Source organism: Muntiacus reevesi, chromosome 17 (assembly GCF_963930625.1).
Source record: "Muntiacus reevesi chromosome 17, mMunRee1.1, whole genome shotgun sequence".
NCBI classification, from domain to species: Eukaryota; Metazoa; Chordata; class Mammalia; order Artiodactyla; family Cervidae; genus Muntiacus; species Muntiacus reevesi.
The window spans coordinates 39,719,909-39,743,066 of NC_089265.1; the positions used below are offsets into that span (position 1 = coordinate 39,719,909).

Consider the following 23,158-nt stretch of genomic DNA (forward strand, 5'->3'; position numbering starts at 1 on the left):
TTCCCAAGTCCTTGAAAAGGGACTGTACTGTACTAGGGTAAAAATGCTGGCTCTCTTGTCCCAGGTAAATGTAGTGATAATGATGTATATTTTTTCCCTGAAAGGAATCATGTGTGTGCGTGCTCAGTCATGTCCAACTCTTTGCTACCCCACGGATTGTAGCCCTCCAGACTCCTTTCTCCATGGAATTTTCCAGGCAAGGATACTGGAGTGGGTTACCATTTCCTCCTCCAAGGGATCTTCCCAACCTAGCAAATGAACCCATGTCTTCCGCATTGCAGGCAGATTCTTTACCACTGAGCCACCTGGGAAGCCCCCAAAGGGACCATAAACACCAGATAATGTTATCACAGTCTTATAAAAGGGGCTCACATGACCCCTACTTCCCAGAAATCCCCTGGCCGCTTGCCTGTTCAGAACCGTCTCCCCCTCCTCAGGGCAAGCTAGTGGGAGCAAGTACCGTGAGTTTTTTTAACCCTCTGGCACTCAAGGCTGGAAAGGAGGTGGGGTGGGGGGGATGCAATGAATATTTCCAGGATCAGTAAATGATTTTCTACAATGTGGGGAGAGCTAAGATTCAGAACATGCTGAAGCTTTCCACCAATCCTAAAGATATCACCAGGGTTTACTAAAATAAGGGTCAAGGAGGAGACAGACTAGGCTTGGGGAAGACAGCAGGGCCTGAAGGGCATCAGGGAGAAAAGAGCCTTTTGGCCACCCCCCCGGATGCCCCGCTGGGTGCCAGGGTCAGGCAGGCGTCTCCCACCTCCCCGCTGCTTCCCGAGTCCATCTGCAGGGCTGCACCTGAAGTCCAGACCCTCTGGAGACAGCAGGGCCCCACCTCAAGGAACGCTCCTGCCAGTCTGCAAACAGCTGCTAGAGGGGGAGGAGGTGCTGATAACTGCCTCATACCCTGTTTCCAGATTCTTCAGGAATGTGAACAATGCTCAGATTTGAAAAGCAAGGCCTAAGAAATGTCGGACAAAAGCTACTGATAGGAGAGTCGATGGAGCCTATCAAGCCACTTCAAATGAGGTCAAGTGTCCAGTTGCAAACTAATCACATCCTGAAAGAGTAAGTAGATTGCTTTTGCTAATGATGTTTAAGAAATCACAGAGAATAGAAACGGAATCAGGAGACTAGAGATAAGCAAATGTCCCGCTTTCAAAAGGAGAAGGGAAACTTGAGAGGGCTGTATTTGATGTGGACGTTGGGTCAAAATTTCAGAGAAATTATTCAGATGCCACAGGGCTATTTAGAGAAGATAAATAACATCATTAAGTACTGGTAGGGGGTCTCTGAGAGAAAGTCATGGCAAGCTAACCTCATTTCATTCTTTCAGCAGGGTTTCTAGGTTGATGGATTGGGGAGGCCAGAAACAGTCTATCTTGGGTTTAACTTTTCTTGATAACCTTGAGAAAGGAGAGATGCTATGTAGGTGACATGATAGCATGATCATGTAAAGTTCACAGAAGGTTCATCAACTTTAAAGATTATTGATTAATAAATGCACATCAACCTTAAGTGATTTTCAGGGGCATGTTATAGAGGATGTGTCCTTTGCCCTCTAGAAGTTTCTCAGCAATAGTTTATAGCAAACCTCTGGATGACAACTTGGGAAAACAAGTCAACGTGTCTTTCTTTTTTTTTAAAGGCATAAAACTCAGTGTTACATCAATGGACTAGAATGATAGGACAAAAATCAGTAAGATGAAACTAGACAGGAATAAGAATAAGTAGATATAGGATAAAAACAAAAGTCAAAGGTTTAGCTGGAGGCGAACCTTGGCAGCATTCATGTGAGAAAAGAAATGTGAGTATGTGCTGCAGGGGAGTGAGTTTTTCAACAAGTCATGTTTTCAATGGGAGTTACCTCTGAGTCAAGGTTGGTGGAGAAAGTTAACACATTCCTGAGTGATGTTAACAGAATTTTGGTGTTCAGATAAAGAAGGCTACTGAGCATCCTGCAACTAGCTGCCATGGGAATCCCTCTGGAGTTTTGGGTGCCATGTCTTTAATGGGACACTAAGGACGAAAACCATGTCTAAGGAAGGGGGCGAGGGTGGCCCAAGTTCAAGCTTTACTCAGATTGCAAAGTGAGGCGTTTCAACTTGAAGGAGAATGGCCTCAGGCTGATATGTTTATGCATATTTTAAAGGATATTTCTCAGAATGAGAAGACTGACTCTCTGAAGTTCCAAGCAGAACAAGCAGCTAGAAGTCAGAGGGCTGAGTCTGTCTTAATATAGGAAATGCCTGTCGTGTTTAGGACTGTCCTTTGGTGTCGTGAATGGCTTTCTGACACAGTGAGCTGAGGCTGGGTGTGTCCACACGAGGTTAGCTGAGTCTGCTAGGGGTGAAACGGGGGGAGACAGCTGGGAAACTGGACCAGATAGAGCTGAAGCCCCTTCAACACTAAGAAGCCCGTCTGGGAAACTCCCTCCTTATCTAAGTAACTATCAGCCATGCCTCTAGACTTGGAATAGCTCCACCAGACCCTGTTCTTCACCATCTTATTCTGTCTCTTCACAGGGGCGATTTTAGAGGGTACAGATGTAGACTGGGATAAGTCCCTTTTCCAAGAAGTAAAGACCCTTAGGTTAAATAATATATTAACTGAGAATACAATTTTAAAAGCTTTCTATGTAAGCATGCTCAATAAATCAAAACAAAGCTTTCCAATACTGCTTCGTATCAAGTTTTCTACTGGAGACATAAAATGGTGAGAATGGTAATAATAGACCAGTGCTACCTCTAGTAGAGACTACTGCGGAAAGATTTCACATTTGTGTCACACAGAATTATTGGCTTTTTTTCCGGGGCCAGGGGGGGGTCACATTTTTTAAAAGTATCTCCCTAAAATAATTAGGTCTGGCACTGAAAACAAAAGCAATAAGTAGATACTTAAATTATCCTAGTTCTTTTTAAAAATATAAAGATACATCTGTCCCAGAATCATGCAAGAACTTTGGGGGAAAAAAAAGAAGACCGTCTCCTAAGAGCTAATTAATTCTTATATATTAGTTAAATATAGATGCCAGTTCTTATTTAATATGCTATTAATCTCCAGGACTGTCAGGGCCCTAACATTTGACTGAGGTGATGGGAAGGAAGTTAGTCCAGGTGGTATTTCTTTCACAGGTAGGTTGAATTACTATATTAGTTGCTGACTTTACTGGTGCAAAAATCTCAACACATGGAGAAGTACATTTCTCGGCAGCATTTTCTAAAACCAAAAATATGATGTATCTAATTAAAGGCACTCCTAATTTGAGTGACTCCTACTTGAGTGCCAAATTTGGTAAGAGACATAAAAAACATAGAGTAAGCCTTTTTTTCTAGAGGATGACTAACACAAAATATATATGAAACATGTAGAATGTACTTCCCAGAACATACCTAAATGTGGGTGCTAATAGAATTGGTACTTTAAGGAAAAGTAAAATAAATAAAACCAATGAAAGAGGAAAAAAACAAAGGATTCAATGCCTGCATGTTGAAATATTTAAATATCCTCTCTCTGTAGTATAACCAAAGTCATGCTCCATCATCAGTCCCAGTGAATCTGCATGTTTCTGGTTTTGGAAATAACAGTATGAAAACCGTATGAGCAGGGACATTTTCTTTATGGTGCTCAGAGCTCCGCTCACCCACCTGATTTGCTATAAATAGTCTGAAAGGCTGATTATTAATAATTAAACTGTTCAAAGAGCTATATTAACTCATCAGATCCTCCTAACACTTCTAGAGGCAGGTACGGTAATCATTCCACTCTGTGGACGAGGAAACTGAGGGTCAGGGAGGTTAAGTCAGTTGCCCAGCTGCCCCACAGGCAGTAAATAGTGGAGTTCGGATTGGAATGCAGGTAGGTAAGCCAAGACCAGAGAAACTACTGTGTGATGCTTAGCTGAGGCTTAAGGGACAGAACTTCATCTGACTCTCTATTTGGGGGTGGTTTTTGGGAAAGTCGTCAGCCTATGGCCTTGTCCATCAGGAAATCACAAACCCGAAAGGTTATGGAGCTGGCAGGTGATCTAAAGGAGTGAAATGAGCCAGGTGCGAAAAATACAATGATAAATGACAACTGACACTCCATACTGGAGGGATGATAGCGGCCGATGGGGATGGTGGCCACATAGAGAGGGACACCCACGGGGGAGTGGGGATGATGGCCGCTTCTCTACTCCGACGGTTACCTTAGAGGAGGCTAGGGACAGTGCTGCTGCCAGACTTGAAGGTTTTTCAAAAAAGGTGGTGATGTTGGTGGGGTGGGGGAACCCTGACATTTTATAAGAATTCTTGCTAGATTTATGTGTTAGCTTTAAAAAAAAAAAAAAAAAGAGAAAAAGAAATTTGAAACAAAACAATCTGTTGGCAGTATGTGGTTCAGCGGGTGGTGACCTCTTTTATATCGTTAAAGGAGGAGACAGACATCACCTGGAATAAAAGGACTTTCTAAACCTCCAAGGACTTTCTTGGCTCTTCTCAGTGTTCCAGCAGACCTAGGCTCACTCAGCAGGTAATGAACATAATGCCTGTTAAACATCAAGGCACACCTGGTCAAAGCCACAGACGTGTCTCTCTCCAGAGACAAAGGCAAAAAGTTAGAGGTATATGCAGAGTGATACCCTCTACTTATTTCTCTCTATGCCAGGAGCTAATAAATAAGGTGTAAGTGTACAAACTGACTTCCTGGAAACTATTTCTGCCTCCTGCCAATCTACCAGGATAGCCAAGAAGGAACAGAGACTTCACAGAGAGAACGACTGACTGATGCTTGGTTCACATGTCTGCGTGTTCACCTGGGCAAAGAATGATCTCGTGGCCAAACTTCCTTTCCTAGATTACTGACACTCCCCTGTGTCAATGAACATCTTATCCAGACGTGATGTAATGGGGCTGTCCTTTGTGGCCCCTTTAGAATTCTCAAAGGAAATGACTTAAAAAAGAAAAAAAAAAAAAAAAAAGGAAAATAGTGAAAATAGTAAGCAGGAGGGAACCCAAGACACCTGGGAGGTAAAGAGGACCAAGAAATTCAGACTCTTTTCACACACATTTGCTCCTATTCCCCTTTCACCATTTTCTGAGTCTATATTTTCTGTAAGGCTCTGTTAATAAAACCCCATGGCTGAAAATTTCTTGCTTGTTCTACTTAATCTTTATGATGAGGTTCTCTTCCTCTTACAAAAACATGTGCTAAAGTTACAGTGAAAGACTAAAAGCACAGCTTAAGTTATTTGTGGTAAACAATTCCAGGCATACAGAGCAACAGAGTTAATGTCAAAGGTTTCTGGTAACTAAAAATTGATTCATGCCACTATGAAACCTAGAGACATAAAATGTGTTTTTTCTCATCAGTTTTTTCCACTGAAATGAGAGGTGATCTTCCTATTAAAACTGTATCACATGATTACTGAATAGAAACCAAATCAACTAACCAAAATGTAGCCTAATTTATCAACTACACACAGCTGCCTGACACCCCCAAACATCTTTACTTTGGTTTTCAAATAATTGTTTATTGTTTAAAAATGGCCTGGAGGTAGTGTCTGGAACAGATTTCTCAAAGTTCACATTCAAAAGTTCCATGAAAAAGAGATAAAGTTGCTGGAAAACCATTCTCTTTAGGTATGGTTATTAGGAAGAAGGAGATGGCTTGAACAAGTGCTCAGAAATTTAAGTGTCTTGGAAGGAAAGAAGAAATGGTATTTTGATGGACACATCGGTTTGGTTTAAAACCAAGTCTTAACGTGAATATTTACCTTAAATATGCTAAAACTTTTTCTCCCCTCCAACAATTCAAGCCAAAGGTATAATTTCACTCTCTTTCCAATCCTTCCATATAAATGATGGTATCTTGGAAATCATTTAGGGTTTGGTTTTGTTTTTTTAATTTTGTCATCTAAACTCCTATTTCCAAATATCTTACATAATACCTGGTAAAACATCATACAAAATATCAAGTGTAGCCTCTCTAAACTGCATCCAAGTTTACTGATACCTCTGGAGCAAAAACCACAAAACAGGAGGTAGAAAGGGCCTTAGAACCCAGTGTACATCCTAACAGATCACGCTCTGCAGTTTGCAGCACGTGTGGTCTTGGTGAAGACGACAGAGGTGAGGGCCCGAGGTGCTCACCTGTCTTTGTAGTTTATCACAGTGTCAATGATAGCATTCATCTGCTTCGTCAGTTTAGGGGGATTTGGTGACAGCTTCTCAGCTGGAGGGCGACCTCTCCTCTTCTTGGCCTTCTCCACATCTTCTTTTGCAGGATCCTTATCCACATTTCTTCGTCTTTTTCGCTTCTTAAGCCGGACTTCCTCTTCCATTTCTTCCAAATTGCCGTCTTCAATGGCCTGTTAATTGGAAATGAAGGAGAAAAATTCAAGACAAGAGAATACCAAAAAGAAAAAAAAAAACACATTAGATAATTAGAATAAAATGAAACAAACAAACAAAGCAGAAATTAGCAGTAATCAATGAAGTAAGAAGAAAAATAGAAAACTACCATATTGGATAAATGTATCTTTAACCCAAGTCTTATTTCCTGATCAAAATACGTGAAGGCCCAAAACACTAATAGCAAAGAATGTGACAAATATGAAGAGATTTATACATTTAAGTGTTTGAAGATAACTAAAACCAAATGACATTTCAGCTCGATGTAGGAAAAAGACCTTTATTGTCTTATTTCTGTAGAGAGTCAAAGGTAAACCGAAACAAGGGGTGAATGAGGAAAAAATTTCCCTAAGATTGCATCCTTACATTCATATAAGCTTTGACCTTCTCTTCTTTGAGGTTTTACATCAATTTATTCATGATTCACAACATAAGTCAAAATTCCATCCAGATTTTCTTCTAACATAGCAATTAGTAAACAAGGAAACGGGAAGTACAAAGCCACATTCCTGGGTAAACGCACTTAAATCATCCGATAAAGAACACACACACTCACAAACAGAAAACACTTTTTTCCAATTACCTGCAAACGCTTGCTTTAAACCAGAGCCAGCAGCACTAGTGCAGAGAGATAATAAAATAGCTATAAAAACAACCAGGTATAAGAAGAAACCTGTTCATAAAGGGCTAAAAGATCCATGTGACAGACCCAGAAGTTTAAACTTTTTTTTCCCCTCCTGGTTAATCTCAAAACTTAAGGAAAATAAAGGGAAAGGAAAAACTGCAAAGAAAAAAACAGCAATAGATAAGAGAAAATTTGACCATGGAAAGGAAAATTTTTAAAAAGACCTTTAAATTTCATATCAAGATTGGTTTCTCACACAAAATAACTGATGTTGTTATTTGTTCCTCCTGCCTCTCAATATTGCCTCCAGTATGCAAATGCTAATCAATCCTTTCTCGTAGCTGAAAAGAGCTCTAATCATAAGGCAATTACCTTCATTTCTCCACAGCACCAAACATGGCTAATATTTATGATCATGTGAGTATAACAATCAATATAAAGAGTGATTACAGCTCAGACATAATTTCTTTCACTTATGTACAATGCCTTCTGAAAAAGAAAGGTTTTGTGAACAAAACCTGGTGCAGAACACAAAACAACCTGGCATGGTAAAAATGCCAGTGGGATTTAAAAAAGAAAAAAATAGGCTTTCTATGCATCTTCCAATGTGCAAACCCAGAGAAGCAACATGCACACAGACAGAATCCTAAAGGGACAGCCTGAGCCCAGGCCTTAATAATCAAAAGACAATTTCCATCACGATCCTACAGTGTTCAGATAACCACTATGAAGGAGGCAAGGTCTGATGAGTTATGAGGAAAAAGAAAAAAGAAGGAAGAAAAAAAAAAAGCTCCACGTTATTTCATTAATATTCATTTGACTAAAAGCAGGACACCCACTATACAGCTAAACACACTGCAGCTAAAGCGAAGATTAAGAAAAGGAAATTTGTCCCGCAAATCTTGGAGGCTGAACATGCTAATAATAAATACAGCATGCAAGGCTGTCAACAGTTAATGGTATTGCTCTCCTCAAGCACCCAGTTACACACAGAAATACGGAGAACACCGGCTTTTGATGTGTTACACACCTACACATGCCTGGGATGTAGTTCTACTGAATCTTCAAGACGGCAACGAAAAAGGATATTTACCTTACCACTATCAGCAGGCCGGCTATCGGAAATCACAGTTAGTGGGGATAAAATTAACAAGCCAGCAAAGCAGCGAGCTGCTAGTCTCTTCATCAGCTGATCAGGAAAAAAAAGAGAGCTGGGGAAAGGCTATGTTTTCATATACAAGTAATTTTATTTTACTGAAAATTTAATACTGAAAGGATTGTGGAGACTCAAATCTGCTGTTTCATTCTACCTACTACAAGGCCCGAAGCCTTCCTCCTTCAGCCTGTTTTAATATTGACAACTACTTATCATATTTTTTTTCCCCCTGATTATTCCAGGCAGCAGAATTAGAGATTTTTAGCTCAGGTGGTTTCTCATTCTTACTCACATTTGAACAATTAAGCCAATAAGAAAACAAATTAATATTCAAATTTATTAAAAAAAATAAAAACCATGTATGCTTTTTTTTTTGTATTTTAAAGCTTATTTTAGTGCTTTAAGAAAATAGGCTGCGTGGTTTTGGAGCAGTCTAAGATGATTTTTTTTTTTTTTGATAAAAGAATTCTTTCATTAAATGCATGTAAGTAAAAGCAATGTGCATGTTCTCAAGTTCAAGTATTTTAATACAATACATTATTCTTTTTAAAGAAAATCCCAAACAACTGTGACACTTCACTTTCAGTTTCATGCTGTAAAATTTTTCATTGTTTTTCTATTCTGGGGGATAAATGGAGAGGGGGGAAGTTGTGTAAAGGATATTTCTACTCTTACCCCTCCCTTAATTTTGCAAGAATGGAACAAAGCATAAGCCTGTGATATTTGGACTTCTCAATCTCTAAATCTGGGAGTAGCTAAGAAGCGAAAACAAATTAAACTGCAAAAAGAACCAGTGAGACCATTTTTATTACAATTGCTAATACGTGCAGATTCTTATTAAATTTAGGGTTTGGAATCACAAGGAAACACACAAAGTACTGACCATTATTCCCCTTAAATTAAGGTTTTATGCAGGAATGCAGAGAACTACAAAACATTTTCCCTCCTCCCCAAAGACCCCAAACACATCCATATGCAGTTCTTTATGTTCAGGGATTTCTAAGGGTCTTTTTCTAATGGAAATCAATTCACTAAATATTTCCCAGTGCTTTTCGCTCTTAAGAGAGGGGAGTAAGATTACTCCTGCCTGAAAGTAAAATTATTCATGGAAAATTTAAAACTGTTCTCCTCTTTAAAAAAAAAATTATTTATTCAACTGGCTTCACTGACACTGCTCAGGGCTAGGGGCTAGTGAGACACACACAAAACTTGCTACACAATGCTCAAGAACTACCCCACAAAGAATTCCCTTCCCAACCTTTTACCAGCACAATATTGAAATAAATCACAGAAGCAAACCCCCAGTTTCCGACTGGTGACGTGTTGCGCAAGAGTGCGAGCCCTAATTCAACATACAGACGGCTCCCATGCTGAACTGCCTCTAGATTTAATGAAGTGAATAGGAAGGAAGTCGGGGAAAAAAAGTGTACAAATAAGAAATTAACGCTTTCCTTCCCTACCCAAACGGTGAGACACAACTACAGCGAAGTTTGCTGAGGCACTTCTTCCCTTAAAGGCACACGGCACCCATTTGGCTCCTGGAGTCGCTAAGAAAGAAAAAAACCCCTCTGGTGATAAAAATCCCCAGCCAAGTTAAAATAGTTAAGCATATTTCAGCCTGTGTTTTTTTTCCTGAATGAAGCTGGGAATTACTCCTTCCTCCGCTGGATGGCAACCTTCTTCCCCCCACCCCCTTTTTTCTCTTTCTCTTTCAGTTAAAAAAAAATTTTTTTTTTAAAGAATACATGATCATGACACAGGATATTCAAGGATAAGATACAGAGTGGCTCTTTCCTCAGTTAGTTAAGAAAGCAGTGTGTGTATGTATGTAGGTTCTGATCATAAAACGCAGGATAAGGTTGGTGTGTGTGTGTTTGTATGTATGTAGGTTCTGATCAAAAAATGCAGGAGACAATGTGTGTGTGTGTGTGTGTGTGTGTGTGTGTGTGTGCGCGCGCACCTATGTGTGTGTGCAGGTTCTGATCATAATATGCAAGAGAAGGTTGGGGGGAAGGGGTGTGTGTAGGTTCTGAACATAAAAGGCAGGAGACAGTCCGTGGAGACGGTCGGCAGCACAGGATTAACTGTTTTAAAGGAAACAGTTTGCAGCTTACGGAGCACATGGCAGACCCGGGAACAAGCCACACGTGGGTCCAGCCATGCCCCCCTCTGTCATCCCAACACACACTATGTCCTAGTGAAAGATGAACAGTCCAGAAAGTGCGCATTTATCCTGACTCTTCTCAGCCCCAGGGTACAGCGAGGTGCCGTTATATGTTACTCCACAATACCCGGCGGCGGCGGCAGAAGGGATCCCTGACTATGAATAGGTAAACAGGGACAAGCAAACAAAAGCCAGGAGCCAACTCTGGGCGCACGCTTTCCCCTGTGTGTGTCTTTTCCACTCAGCATCTCCAAACACACCAAGCTGTGTGGCACAGCCCTTACAGTGGAACAGACCACCTTAAGAAACACTGAATGGAGCAATTCGAAAGCAGTGCTAGACAATGCATGGATGATCTTTTTGGATATGAAACAGGAAATTCCGTATTCTAAATTCAGATATCTGGTATGTAAATATCTGCCCCCGACAAGGTCTCTCTCTCTGTGTTTCTTCTCTTTACCCCCTATTTATACTCTGGGGGTCCTTCTCCCTTAGGACTGTAATTGGATTCCAGAAGGCCCTCAGATGCTGCTGGAGGTGGGGGTGAGGGTTACAGAACTGAGGGCTAAGCAGTAAAGACAGAGGATTGGTACCAATTACATGTCAATTCCAGTGCTTCCTGCAGACCACTAAACTTCATTCCAATATTCAGGGAGACTAAACCTCCCTCAAGCCCTGCTAAGACCTGGAAGCAAATAATACAGGTAATGGTCCCCCAGACAACCAGGGGAATAGGAGCAGCAACTACAACCAAAAAGTGGCATTTTAAAGACAATTCAAGATATCAATGTGTAAGAAACATTTTTATAATAGGAATATTTAACAACAACAAAAATTGAACATGGAGCTCTTGCTCAAAATGCCACAATCGTTTCAGTCACTCAGTTTCATAAAGACTATAGCAATTTTGGATACAGAATTTCAGATCCATGGCAGAAACTGGACAATTGTTTTTGATTATCATATGAAAATTAATAAAGGGAAGCCTCATGAAAATGGAGTCAGGAGGCCAAAAGGGGGAGCTCTCACAAAGCCCCACTGCATGTTTATCACAGGAAGAACTATCAGATTCAGACCCTGAGAAGAATCGTAACAGGACAGATTCACCAGTTACAGGACCCGACTGGAACAGATATTTGGTTGACCCTTGCACAACACAGGTTTGAACTGTGTGAATCCACTTACACACCGACTTTTATCAATAGTAAGTATTACATCACTACATGATCTGCAGTTGGTTTAATCCCAAGTTGGGTGCAGAGGACCTGCAACAGTGGGGGGCCCACTCTAAGTTACACACAGATTTCTGACTGCAGAGAGTCGGCACTCCTAACCCCCACATTGCCTGGGGTCAACTGTACACTGCATCTCCTATAAGACATCTACTACCCCAGCAACCCAGCTGCTGAGAAACCATTATCACTCCAAACTCTTCTCCAAACAACCCTCCCCAGCTCCTTCCTTTTTATCCATTAAAGGACACTCCTCTCCTGTGTTTGTTGGACTTGTCTATGATTTTTGTTACAGCTTGGTTGTCCTGAAACACAATTCTATGCTATTCCCAAACAAGCTCATTTTTGCTGATAAAATAACTTTTATTTTTGAGGTCAACAATTACCACCCCCGCTACAAGCCATCTTGTTAGGTCAGTATGCATAAAATCAAATTTCCAAAGGTAAAATAAGCAAGACACAAAAAGACAAATATTGTACAATTCCATGTACATGAAAAAGGACAGCAGTGGTCCTCAGGGGTCAAACAGATTAGGGGTGTGAGAAGTGACTGATTCGTGAGTACAGAATTTCAGTCTAAGATGATGAAAAAATTTTCTAGAGCAGAGAACAGTGGTAGGTGCACAATAATGTACTGAAGTATAAAAGAATATATGAAGAGTGGTTAAAATTATACATTTTAAGTTATATGTTTTTTATCCCAATAAAAAGAAGTCCCTGTAAAAGAAAACAAATTCAATGTTAAGAAAAAATCCCCAACTGCAGGTTCATACGTGTTCCTTACACCTCAACACATAATGCTGTGAAATCTTGCAAGCTTTTCTTCCAAGCTCAGACTTTACAATATTTCAACAAGAAGCACGTTTGGTCTTGTCCTGGCCAATGACTAGAGAAGCCTTTTCAGAAATCCTCAATTATTCACTCATTCAGTGTCATTAAGGAAACATCCATGATGTAAGGAAATTCCTGTTCACAAACTGTACCACTGTTATCAAATGCCTCAAACACTCAAGAAATGAAACAAGTTAATCTGAAGGCTAAGAATTTTAGCATAGTTTTAAAACAAATTTTTTCCCTCTGGGGTTCAATTCAGTTCAGTTCAGTTCAGTTGCTCACTCATGTCTGACTCTTTGCGACCCCACGAACCGCAGCACACCAGGCCTCCCTGTCCATCACCAACTCCTGGAGTCCACCCAAACCCATGTGCACTGAGTCAGTGATGCCATCCAACCATCTCATCCTCTGTCGTCCCCTTCTCCTCCTGCCCCCAATCCCTCCCAGCATCAGGGTCTTTTCCAATGAGTCAGCTCTTCTCATCAGGTGGCCAAAGTATTAGAGTTTCAGCTTCAACATCAGTCCTTCCAATGAACACCCAGGACTGATCTCCTTTAGGATGGACTGGTTGGATCTCCTTATAGGCCAAGGGACTCTCAAGAGTCTTCTCCAACACCACAGTTCAAAAGCATCAATTCTCCGGCGCTCAGTTTTCTTTATAGACCAACTCTCACATCCATACATGACCACTGGAAAAACCATAGCCTTGACTAGACGGACCTTTGTTGGCAAAGTAATGTCTCTGCTTTTTAATATGCTGTCTAGGTTGGTCATAACTTTCCTTCCAAGGAGTAAGCATCTTTTAATTTCATGGCTGCAAGCACCATCTGGCAGTGATTTTGGAGCCCAGAAAAATAAAGTCAGCCACTGATTCCACTGTTTCCCCATCTACTTGCCATGAAGTGATGGGGGTTCAATTAACTGATTACAGTTTCCTAGACCCCCATTTCTTAATTCACTCATCTGTGAGGCAAATCAGAGGCCAGCTGAGTTGCCTGCTCTCCCTAAGTCAGGGAATGAGATGGACAATGTTGGCCACTCAGGGAAAGCAGATGGAGCCTCAGTTTAACTGAATTTCTGGTACTGAGAGCTTTTCAATTTCTTGTTTGACAACTTTAGATCACATTCGCAACAATGATCCAAGGCTCTTTCTTTCCTCTCTGATTGCACAAGAGACACCACAGAAGGACACCTGGCGGGGGGCGGGGGGGGGCGGGGAGCCACCCTTTATACAGTGAGACAAAGTAAATTAGTACCTATTTCAGGGGAAAGAAATTTGAGGTTAGAAGAGGAAAAAAAATATATGGATTATTAAAATTATAAGCATGGGATTCTCCAGGCAAGAATACTGGAGTGGGTAGCCATTCCCTTCTCCAGGGGATCTTCCCAACCCAGGGATCAAACCCACATCTCCCACATTGCAGGCAGATTCTTTACTGTCTGAGCCACCAGGGAAACCCCATAAAAGTTATTTAAGCTTCAAGATCAGCAGTATTAAACATAATGCTCTATTCAGAGAATGGCTGAGATGCAGGGGAGGGTAGTCCCCCAAACTTCTGGCGCCATCAATCCTGCCACATTATAAACACAGTGCATGAACACCTTTGTCAGGCACATGCTACACTACAGCTCCCTTGGTGGAATCAACCTCAGAGCCCCAGAGAGAACTTGGGAGCCTGTCAAAGAAGCTTAGAGCAACAGTGGAGAATTAAAGAAATGCCCATTGGCTCTCTTGCCCCAAGGCCATTCACCAGTCACTATCAACAGCTAACAGCCAAAACTCCACCTGCTTCTTTCCATAGCAGAGCTCCTCCGGGGACCTGGACCACCTGTGTACTTGGAGGTTCTCATGATATTAAAAAAAAGATGATGACAGGCAGAAAGAATTGCGGTACAATTTCCATGCTTACAAAGAATAATGTAATGCTTCTGAGACAGACAGGTAAAACCGAATGATTAGGGGTGTAACCTCATTTGGAGATGATGACAAATGGTGAAGTGCAGGTCCTGGGGTCAAATAATCAATGCTCTTCTGGGTTTTCCTGTGACAGATGGTCTGCAAGGCTTACAGGCCACCAGCACAAGACCAGTTCTCTGTCTGTAAACCCACCACGGTTAAAGCATCAAATTCAAAGGAATTCAAATGGGGGCAAGGGTCAGAACAGGACACTTGTTCTGCTTAGGGCAGATGCTAAGAAGGCCACCAAGAGTCAAGTTCCAAGCCAGGAAACCACAAAAGTAAAACACCATGAGAAATCAAGAGCACAGTGATTTGAGGCCACTTCTTAGAGGAAGGAAAGAGCATCAATTTCAATAAACCTGAAGACACACGGCATTATGAATCCTTCTACTGCTACTGCTACCATCACCACGGACGGCGGGAGCAGCAGTTTGCATGCTGTTCACCCTGTTGCCAGGTACTTCATGCTTCATACACATTTGCTCATTTAATCCTCACAACAACCCCCTTAGGTCCTGTTATCCTCCTCATTTTATAGGTGAGGAAACTCAGGCATGCAGAGATGAAGCATACCGTACTGGATTAAGAGATACAAACTACTCTGTATAAAATAGGTGAGCAACAAGCATACACTGCATAGCAAAGGGAACCACAGCCATTATCCTGTAATAACTTTTAATGGACTACAATCTGTAAAAATACTAAATCACTACGCTATGCACCCAAAATTAATGTAAGATTGTACATCAACTACACTTCAATTAAAAAATTAAGTGAGTCACAGACTCACAGGGTGTAAACTCTGGAAGTTTGACTGCATAAGCCATACCCACATTGGGAGGTTACTCTACTTCACAGCACAAAGGAGGTCTCTGAGCCACCAAAGTGAAAGTGAAAGTTGCTCAGTCATGTCCGACTCTTTGCAACCCCATGGACTATACAGACCATGGAATTCTCCAGGCCAGAATACTGGAGTGGGTAGCTGTTCCTTTCTCCAGGGGATCTTCCCAACCCAGGGATCGAATCCAGGTCTCCTGCATGGCAAGCAAATTCTTTTTTTTTTTTTTTTTTTAATTTTACAGCGCCCTCCCATTTTAGGCTCGCGCCACTACCGTTAAGGCGGGAACCGGCGCTATTTCTACTCCAGCGCAAGCCTCGCCAACCACCGTGCGCGGGATCCGGAGGCTCGCGCTGGCCGCAAGCAGATTCTTTACCAACTGAGCTATCAGGCAAATCCGAGCCACCAAGAAGGGGCGAAATTATGCCTAGGTTTAGGTGAATAATACAGTCAAGAACATTGCACAGTGCATCTTGGGAAGACTTCAGCAAAGACAGAAACACACATGCACATGTGTGCTCACATACATGGCACACAGATGGACATACACGCACATATACTGTCCTTGCTCCACATGGATGTGAGGGACCATAAAAATGGCTATACAAGCTGAAGCTGAACAAAGTCATTCTGATAATCAGTGGGAAAATTATGATCATTCCGTGACACTGACAAATTTATGTCAAAGCACTAAAAACTCATTGTGGGTTATGCATGTACAGGGGAATGAAAAACATAGTAAAACGAGTATTTAGTACACTAATTTAAAACATGAGAAATATAGCATTAAAATGGTAAAAAAAAAAAAAAAAAGAGAGAAATCTATCAAGAACATTTGGATAGCACTTGCCTTCTTTTTATTTTCATCAAATAGCTTAGGATACAGACCAAGAGCCTTTTCTAAGCCTTGACAAATTGCCAAGAATCAGCTTTCAACATTTTATCCTTTGCCCTTTCAATGTTGTGAATTCTCTCCACGTTCCTTTAATGTGTTTTTGTTTGTTTGTTTGTTACTGTCACTTCCTCTGGGACATCTTCGTCCTTTCCGTCACGACCATTTTCTTCATCACGTCATTAAGCTTGCCTTAACTAAGTCTCCCTGGCTGACTATCTAGAGTCGACTCCAAAGGCCCCTGTGTGAGCCTACAACTTTCTTCATTTAAGCTCCTGATAAGGTTGTCTTCCAAAAAAGATCTGTCTCATCAACAGTAAACACTTGTGATCATCATAACTTCCTGTCTTAACTAACCTTTGGGACCCTGGTCGTGCCACCAAGCCCACTCAACAATAATCAACTCATGCCCAGTCCTGAAATGATGGAACCAGCCTTTATGAGCAGTAAAATGTTGTCTTCCAGTCTCCTTGTTATTATCATTTTCTTTCAATACAACTAAATTCAACACTTTGGCCTGAACACTAGGCAAATTGATTGATTTTTTTTTAAATAGTCTTCAATCCAAAGTAAACACTCAAATTCATGTTCCTGGTGCAAATTTAAAATACACTGAGGTGACTTTAGCTTGTGTTATATATTTACTGGACCTTTTCAATACGGTTTGTATTGCAGTTTCAGGCAGGACTCCAATCTTCGCTTTGACATGTGTCCTTTTCAAATCTTCTAAATGCATCCAATTTCACTTCCTGTGTTGTTACTTTTTTGTCTCTTTGCTCCACTTTCATATTTGGTGGCTGATTTCCTCTCATTATTTTTGTAGCATGTTGTCCGGGTTTACTCCTAGGCGACAAGGAGGTGCCACAGCAACATGCTTTGCTGTCTGTAAATGGGCTAAACTGGCATATGCCTCAGTGACCAATCACCAACACACTTTGGAAGAAGTGATGAGACTGGTCACTGATCCTAATAAGCTTCTCTTATTTATGCTGTGATTTGAGGACTGAAGAGTTAGCAGCAAAGCTTATAATTTACACAGTTAGTACACCATGTTGTTATGGACTGAACTGTCACAGGCAAAATTCTTATGTTGGGAGTCCTAACCCTGAGTACTTTAGAACGTGACTATATTTGGAGATGGGTCCTTTGAAGAGGTAAATTATGGTAAAATGAGGTCACTAGGGTGGGTGCTTATCCAATATGACTGGTGTCCTCCTAAGAGGAGAGGATTAGGACACAGACACAGGACACTGCCAATACCTTGATCTCATCTCAGACTTCCTGCCTCCAGAACAATAAGAAAACCAATTTTTGTTGTTTAAGCTGCTCGGTATGTGCTATTTTGTTTGGTAGCCCTGGCAAACTAACACATACGATAACTAGAATCTCTTATTAGAGGGAGTGACTTTTTTAGCTCTATCATGATAATGAAAATTTGTAAGTAATGCAATGGGGCAGAGCAAAGACTGCTTGCATGTCCTGCGCTCAGCTCATCCTGCCTGGATCTACGTTCCAAATCAGGCAACTTCTCCCTGCCCTGGTCTCACCCCGTGGGTCTGAGGATGGGCCCCTGTTCTCGGGATTGCCTGTCTTTAGGCTTGTGCAGGGCCTGGCCTCAGGGTCTCTGCATAAGCCCAAGTGAGACTGACTGGCTGGGGTATACTTCTCTTAAGAACTTGAACTACAAATGTGAAAGAGCATATCCACACTGGTGAGAGAGCTGAAGCTGAATGAGGTCATGAGGTAGCACGTGCACTTGAGATGCTATTACTATAAACAATGAACAAACAGGAAACATAAGATGCAAAGAGTTTACTGTGTAAAGGAGAAACAATAGCCTGTCCCAAGGAGACTGAAATTCCATAAACATAATGCACACAAGCATCTGGTTAGGTTACATAGATAGACGCGTATGAACACACATACACATACACACGCATATACACACACACACACACACACAGAATGTCAGGAGAGTAATATCTCGTTCCAGTTAAAGTTGAGAAGCCAACTGGGAAATGTACAATAATTTCAGATTTAGATTTACTCAGGTTGTATCTATATGGTACTCCTAAGTATACATAAAATTATTTGTCAAATTTGACTATCCTGTTTTATTTAATACTAAGTCAATAAAGCTAAAAATTCTAAACAGAATTTTGAGTCCCTATTAGCTAAGCAATATACATATGTTGCAAGTGCAATTTGCAATGCAATAAATTTTACAATGAATCTCTAGTTTTTAAAGCACAAACAAACAGGACTATGACCAGGTTTTACTAGAAAACACACTTAGCACTTCTCTGGTCTTGCTTGATTTCCATAGCTCTGTGGTACCTTAAGCCAGGTCTAGCTGTTTTGCTGGGAATCCCCAGCTGAAATGAACACAGGCAGAATCGGAGATCCCGTCAACCAAGACAGCCTCAGCAATTGGCATGGGGCAGACAAACACTGGGACAGGCTTCAATGGGCCGTGGCATTCTTTTATAGATGACGATGCCTACAATGTATCCCAGAAACAGAGCATCTAGGGAAAATCTTATGAGATGCACCCCTGAGTAAACCTGAAGGCAGCCAGCATGTTCTCCTAATGGACCTCCACCTAAGACCCTGCCCACAGCACCGGCCTTCTGCTCTCTTCACCTCACTCTGTACCAACACTCAGCTGTGTCGCCCAACATTTCGATGCTAGTTATGCTTGCTATTGGAACTACATAAAAGTGGGCTTCCCAGGTAGTAAAGAACCTGCCTGCCAATGCAGGAGACTTAAGAGACCCAGGTTTTGATCCCTGGGTTGGGGAAGATCCCCTGGAGGAAAGCATGGCAACCTACTCCAGCAGTCTTGCCTGGAGAATCCCATGGACAGAGGAGCCTGGAGGACTAGAGGTCATAGAGTCGCAAAGAGTCTAAAACAGCTGAAGCGACTTAACACAAACAAACAGTTGTGAAAAGAAATAGGGTTCTTACTTCTACAAAACAGTGAGCATAACCAAAGATTCCATAAAAGATGAGTTGCTTAAAAACAAAATACTGTTGAAGCTGGCAAAGGCTAGACTCCTATAATTTGGAAAGGACCTGCCTTCACTGCGCTTTGTTAGCGTCAGGATTCTCCCTCATGGGTGGGTTAGTTAATCAGACAGAGGAATACTTTCATGATGTATATATCTATCAAATAACCACAATGTATACTTTATATCTTATAGTTTTGTCAATTATACTGCAATAAAGCTAAAGGTTTTTTTTCCCCCCAAAGATTCTCACTCCAAAAACAGCAATACTGGAAATCCCATGTGATACATAACGGGTGTTACTTATATAAGATAGACTACTGTAATCTAGCAAGCAGACTCAGAGGAAACCCAAGCCTTCCCTCAAAACTGTGATAGACTACTGTAATCTAGCAAGCAGACTCAGAGGAAACCCAAGCCTTCCCTCAAAACTGTGATAGACTACTGTAATCTAGCAAGCAGACTCAGAGGAAACCCAAGCCTTCCCTCAAAACTGTGGCAAACAGATATATCTTATTTTTTTCCTTGAAGCTTTCATCTACATACAAGTGATATGTGTATCATTTTCTAACCTTAACTAGTATTTTCATTGACAGACTGGCTACTGGGTCTGATTATTTCAGTTAAGGGGGCTTCTGCTGTATTTTTCTTTTTGGAATAGGGGTCACAAAGCCTATTAGCTTGCTTGTTCTTTTTTGTCATCCAGTCCTCTTCTCCCCTGCAATAAGATGTAAAAGCTCCATTCTGAGTATTTCCGATGTTATCATGGGCAGATTGGTCAGATGTTACATACCCCTTTCATCACGGGATTGCCCTATTTGCATTCTTAAGTTTTCCTCAGTGAATCAATTCAAGTTTCTTGCCTGGAGCGTTGGGATGCCCATGACCTGGTCATCCCGCTTCTGACCTGCCTGATCTCCTGGTATGTGAACCCAGTGAGAATCACGGGATCAAGCTTGGGAGCTCCACAGAGCACGCTATGCTTCTTCCCCACTTGGTGATTTCTCATGCTCCCCCCACTGAAGCGTCTTTCACAAATCCTTACATCCATGACTGTCCCTGCTTTCCTCCAGCTGTGAAACGTTTTTTTCTTTTTTTTTCCTTACAGAGACAGTGCCTTATTTTTCTCAGTTTCCCTACAGAATCTAGCTTAGCATTGGGAGAGAAAAGTCAGGGAACAGAACAACTGAACACAAACTCAACTTCTAGACAGAGTTCCCTGTGAAAACTGCTCTCAGTTCATCTACCAGCTTACCAATGCTATGACTGAATTCAAGTGCATTTGTTTTAGATATTTCTATATCAATCAAGTACAAAGTTACCAACTCTAGTGTCAGGCTCTTATCTTCCCTGCATCGCCCTCTAGTCTTCATGCCACTTCTCACCTCCCTGTTTGCATCAACTTCTAGAGTCATCAATACTGATGCATCTCCTTCCTGACCATATGAATTCCCTTAGCAACCAAAACACTGACATTTTTCAAAACCTGCCCAAAGCCTCCTATATCCCATTTCTATTCATCACCTCTAAACCTGTTTTGTTTCCTTTCTCTTCCATTGCTCCTTACTTAAAATCTTTCCGTCCTTTAACGCTCTAGTTTTGGAACTTCCTCCCTTTTTTGGCCACATTTTCCTTCCCGTGACTACAGATTCTCCAAGTTTTTCTTAGGCCTGCTTCTTCTTTGTTCTTTTCTGTTGTGACTGTAACTATGTAGTCAGTGTAACTGTGTGATCAGTGGCCCCTTCTGAGTACATGGCAGGCATCATTAATACGTCTGATGTGCTCATCAGCCACAGGCAAGATGTCTCTTGGCGAGCCTAGGAGGACTTGCCTCTGGGGCATTTCCAAAGTGCTCTCCTGGAGGGGCTGTGAGACACACCTGCGAAGGCTCCTACGTGGGGTGCCTTCTGCTGGGCAGCCTGGACGCAGACTCACAAGCCTCCATGTGTCGAGTGCTTTCTGAGCAGCCCCTAACTACTGATGGCCGGTACCTGTGACACATCCAGTCCCCTATTTTGAATGTAGAATATTCTATGGAGATCCAAATTGACCCTGGCTTCAAGTATGACCTCAATGCTCTCAGTTTCAAAAATTCTCCCTCCAGCCTGGCCTTACCAATCAAGATTTCCAATATCCTACCAAAAAATCCCCAGTTAAATCCTTTTCTTCTGACAGAGTGAATATTTCTCTTCTGAGTCCTTCTACTTCATTGAAGGGCAGCAGCATCCCCCACCCCATCCCCAGTTATCTGGAAGAGAAACCTTTAAAATGATCAATTTCCCTTATTATAATCTATGTCCTGTCAGTCACCACAGATTACCTCTAAAATAGTTCATCGACAGTTGTTTCCTTCCCTTTGGTCTGGTCTTCTCTTCACAGGGTCAAGTATAATGGCCTCCCTTAGAGGTTTCCCTCATCCTCTCTCTTGGACCCTTTAAATTCATCCTTTATTATGAAAATGATTGTCTTTTCTCAATCTAAAAGGAGGGAAAGATCACTCATTCTCAGATTTCAGAAAGGTTCAGACTCCCCATTCTTTCTATGGAGAGGATAAAGAATACAGCCCAAATCCTTTGGTCATGCAGAGCCTCATCTTAGTTTCTCTTCTCCACTCGCATCCCTATAAAAACTCTCTGCTCCCAACACACAGGGCAACAGTAGCACGTGTCACATGTCCGTGACTCTTCATGCTTCCCTTAAAATGGGCACCCTGCTTCTCCTGATCCCTCTTTCCTACCAAATCATGCTTGCCTTTTAAGAAATGGCCAGATTGCCATTTCATTCATAGTACTATACTTGACCTCTCTTTCCCCTGTTCTTTCATAGTGTATTACAGGTACTTTTATTCACTATTTATTTAAATCTTCTTGGTATGAGTTTTGGCTTTGTCTTAAAATATGTCTGACATGGAAGCAACCTAAATGCCCATTGATACAGAGGTGGATAAAGAAGCTGTGATACTTATATGCAATGGAATATTACTCAGTCAGAAAGAGGAACAAAACAGTATCATTTGCAGAGATGTGGATGGACCCAGAGGGTATCATACAGAGTGAAGTAAGTTACAAAGAGAAAACCAAGTATTGAATAATTTCACTTACATCATGGAATCTAGAAAAACGGTAGAGATGAACTTATTTGCAAAGCTGAAAAAGAGGCACAGATGTAGCGAATAAACTTATAAGTTACCAAGGGGTGAAGGGAGTGGTAGGATGAATTGGGAGATTGGAACCGACATGTATACCCTATGTGTATAAAACAGGTAAGTAACGGGGACTGACTGCATAGCACAGGGAATTCTACTCAGTGTGCTGTGGTGACCTAAATCGGAAAGTGAAAGTGAAAGCTGCTCACTCGTGTCCGACTCTTTGTGACCCCATGGACTATGTAGTCCATGGAATTCTCCAGGCCAGAATACTGGAGTGGGTAGCCTTTCCCTTCTCCAGAGGATCTTCCCAACCCAGGGATCGAACACAGGTCGGATTCTTTACCAGCTGAGCTTCAAGGGAAGCCCAAGAATACTGGAGTGGGTAGCCTATCCCTTCTCCAGTGAATCTTCCCAACCCAGGAATTGAACCAGAGTCTCCAGCATTGCAGGCAGATTCTCTACCAACTGAGCTATCAGGGAAGTGCCATTTAGAAGGAGATTTAGAAAAGAGGGATATATGTATACATATGACTGACTCACTTTGCTGTTACAGCAAGAAACTAACAACATTGTAAAGTAACTATATTCTAATAAAAAAGAACAAAAAGTCTAAACCTCCTATCAGTCTGAAATTGCTTTTGGAGGTTTTTAAAAAGTCATTTTAACAAAAATAGCCTTCCAGAGCATTTAGATTGATGCCTTGCTCAATCAGTGGGACCCCAAAATCTTACTGAAATAAAATTAAGTCTTTATTGTTTACTCTTCTGCTCTCTCAAAATGACAGGGTTTACCGAGGAAGTGCATTCTAAGGTCTGGCTTAAAAGATTACTGTTTAAGGAAAGGCTGCAGGATTATACAGTGAATTATACTAAGCCAGATAAATGGGGCAAAATGAAGATTTTT

The 23,158-nt window shown here is 41.5% G+C and overlaps 1 protein-coding gene across 6 annotated transcripts in view; it reads right to left on the reverse strand.

The window, feature by feature from the left end:
* The window catches only part of SMARCA2 (SWI/SNF related, matrix associated, actin dependent regulator of chromatin, subfamily a, member 2), a 175,759-nt gene that overhangs the window by 23,043 nt on the left and 129,558 nt on the right, over positions 1-23,158 (reverse strand). For 5 of the 6 annotated variants that reach the window (XM_065908450.1, XM_065908451.1, XM_065908452.1 and 2 more), the window contains exon 28: positions 6,138-6,355. In XM_065908450.1, the coding sequence (XP_065764522.1) occupies positions 6,138-6,355 (218 nt within the window). Of the gene's footprint in view, positions 1-6,137; positions 6,356-8,116; positions 8,213-9,437; positions 9,456-23,158 lie in introns of those variants that run through there. The other variant, XM_065908454.1, reaches the window with a different exon arrangement.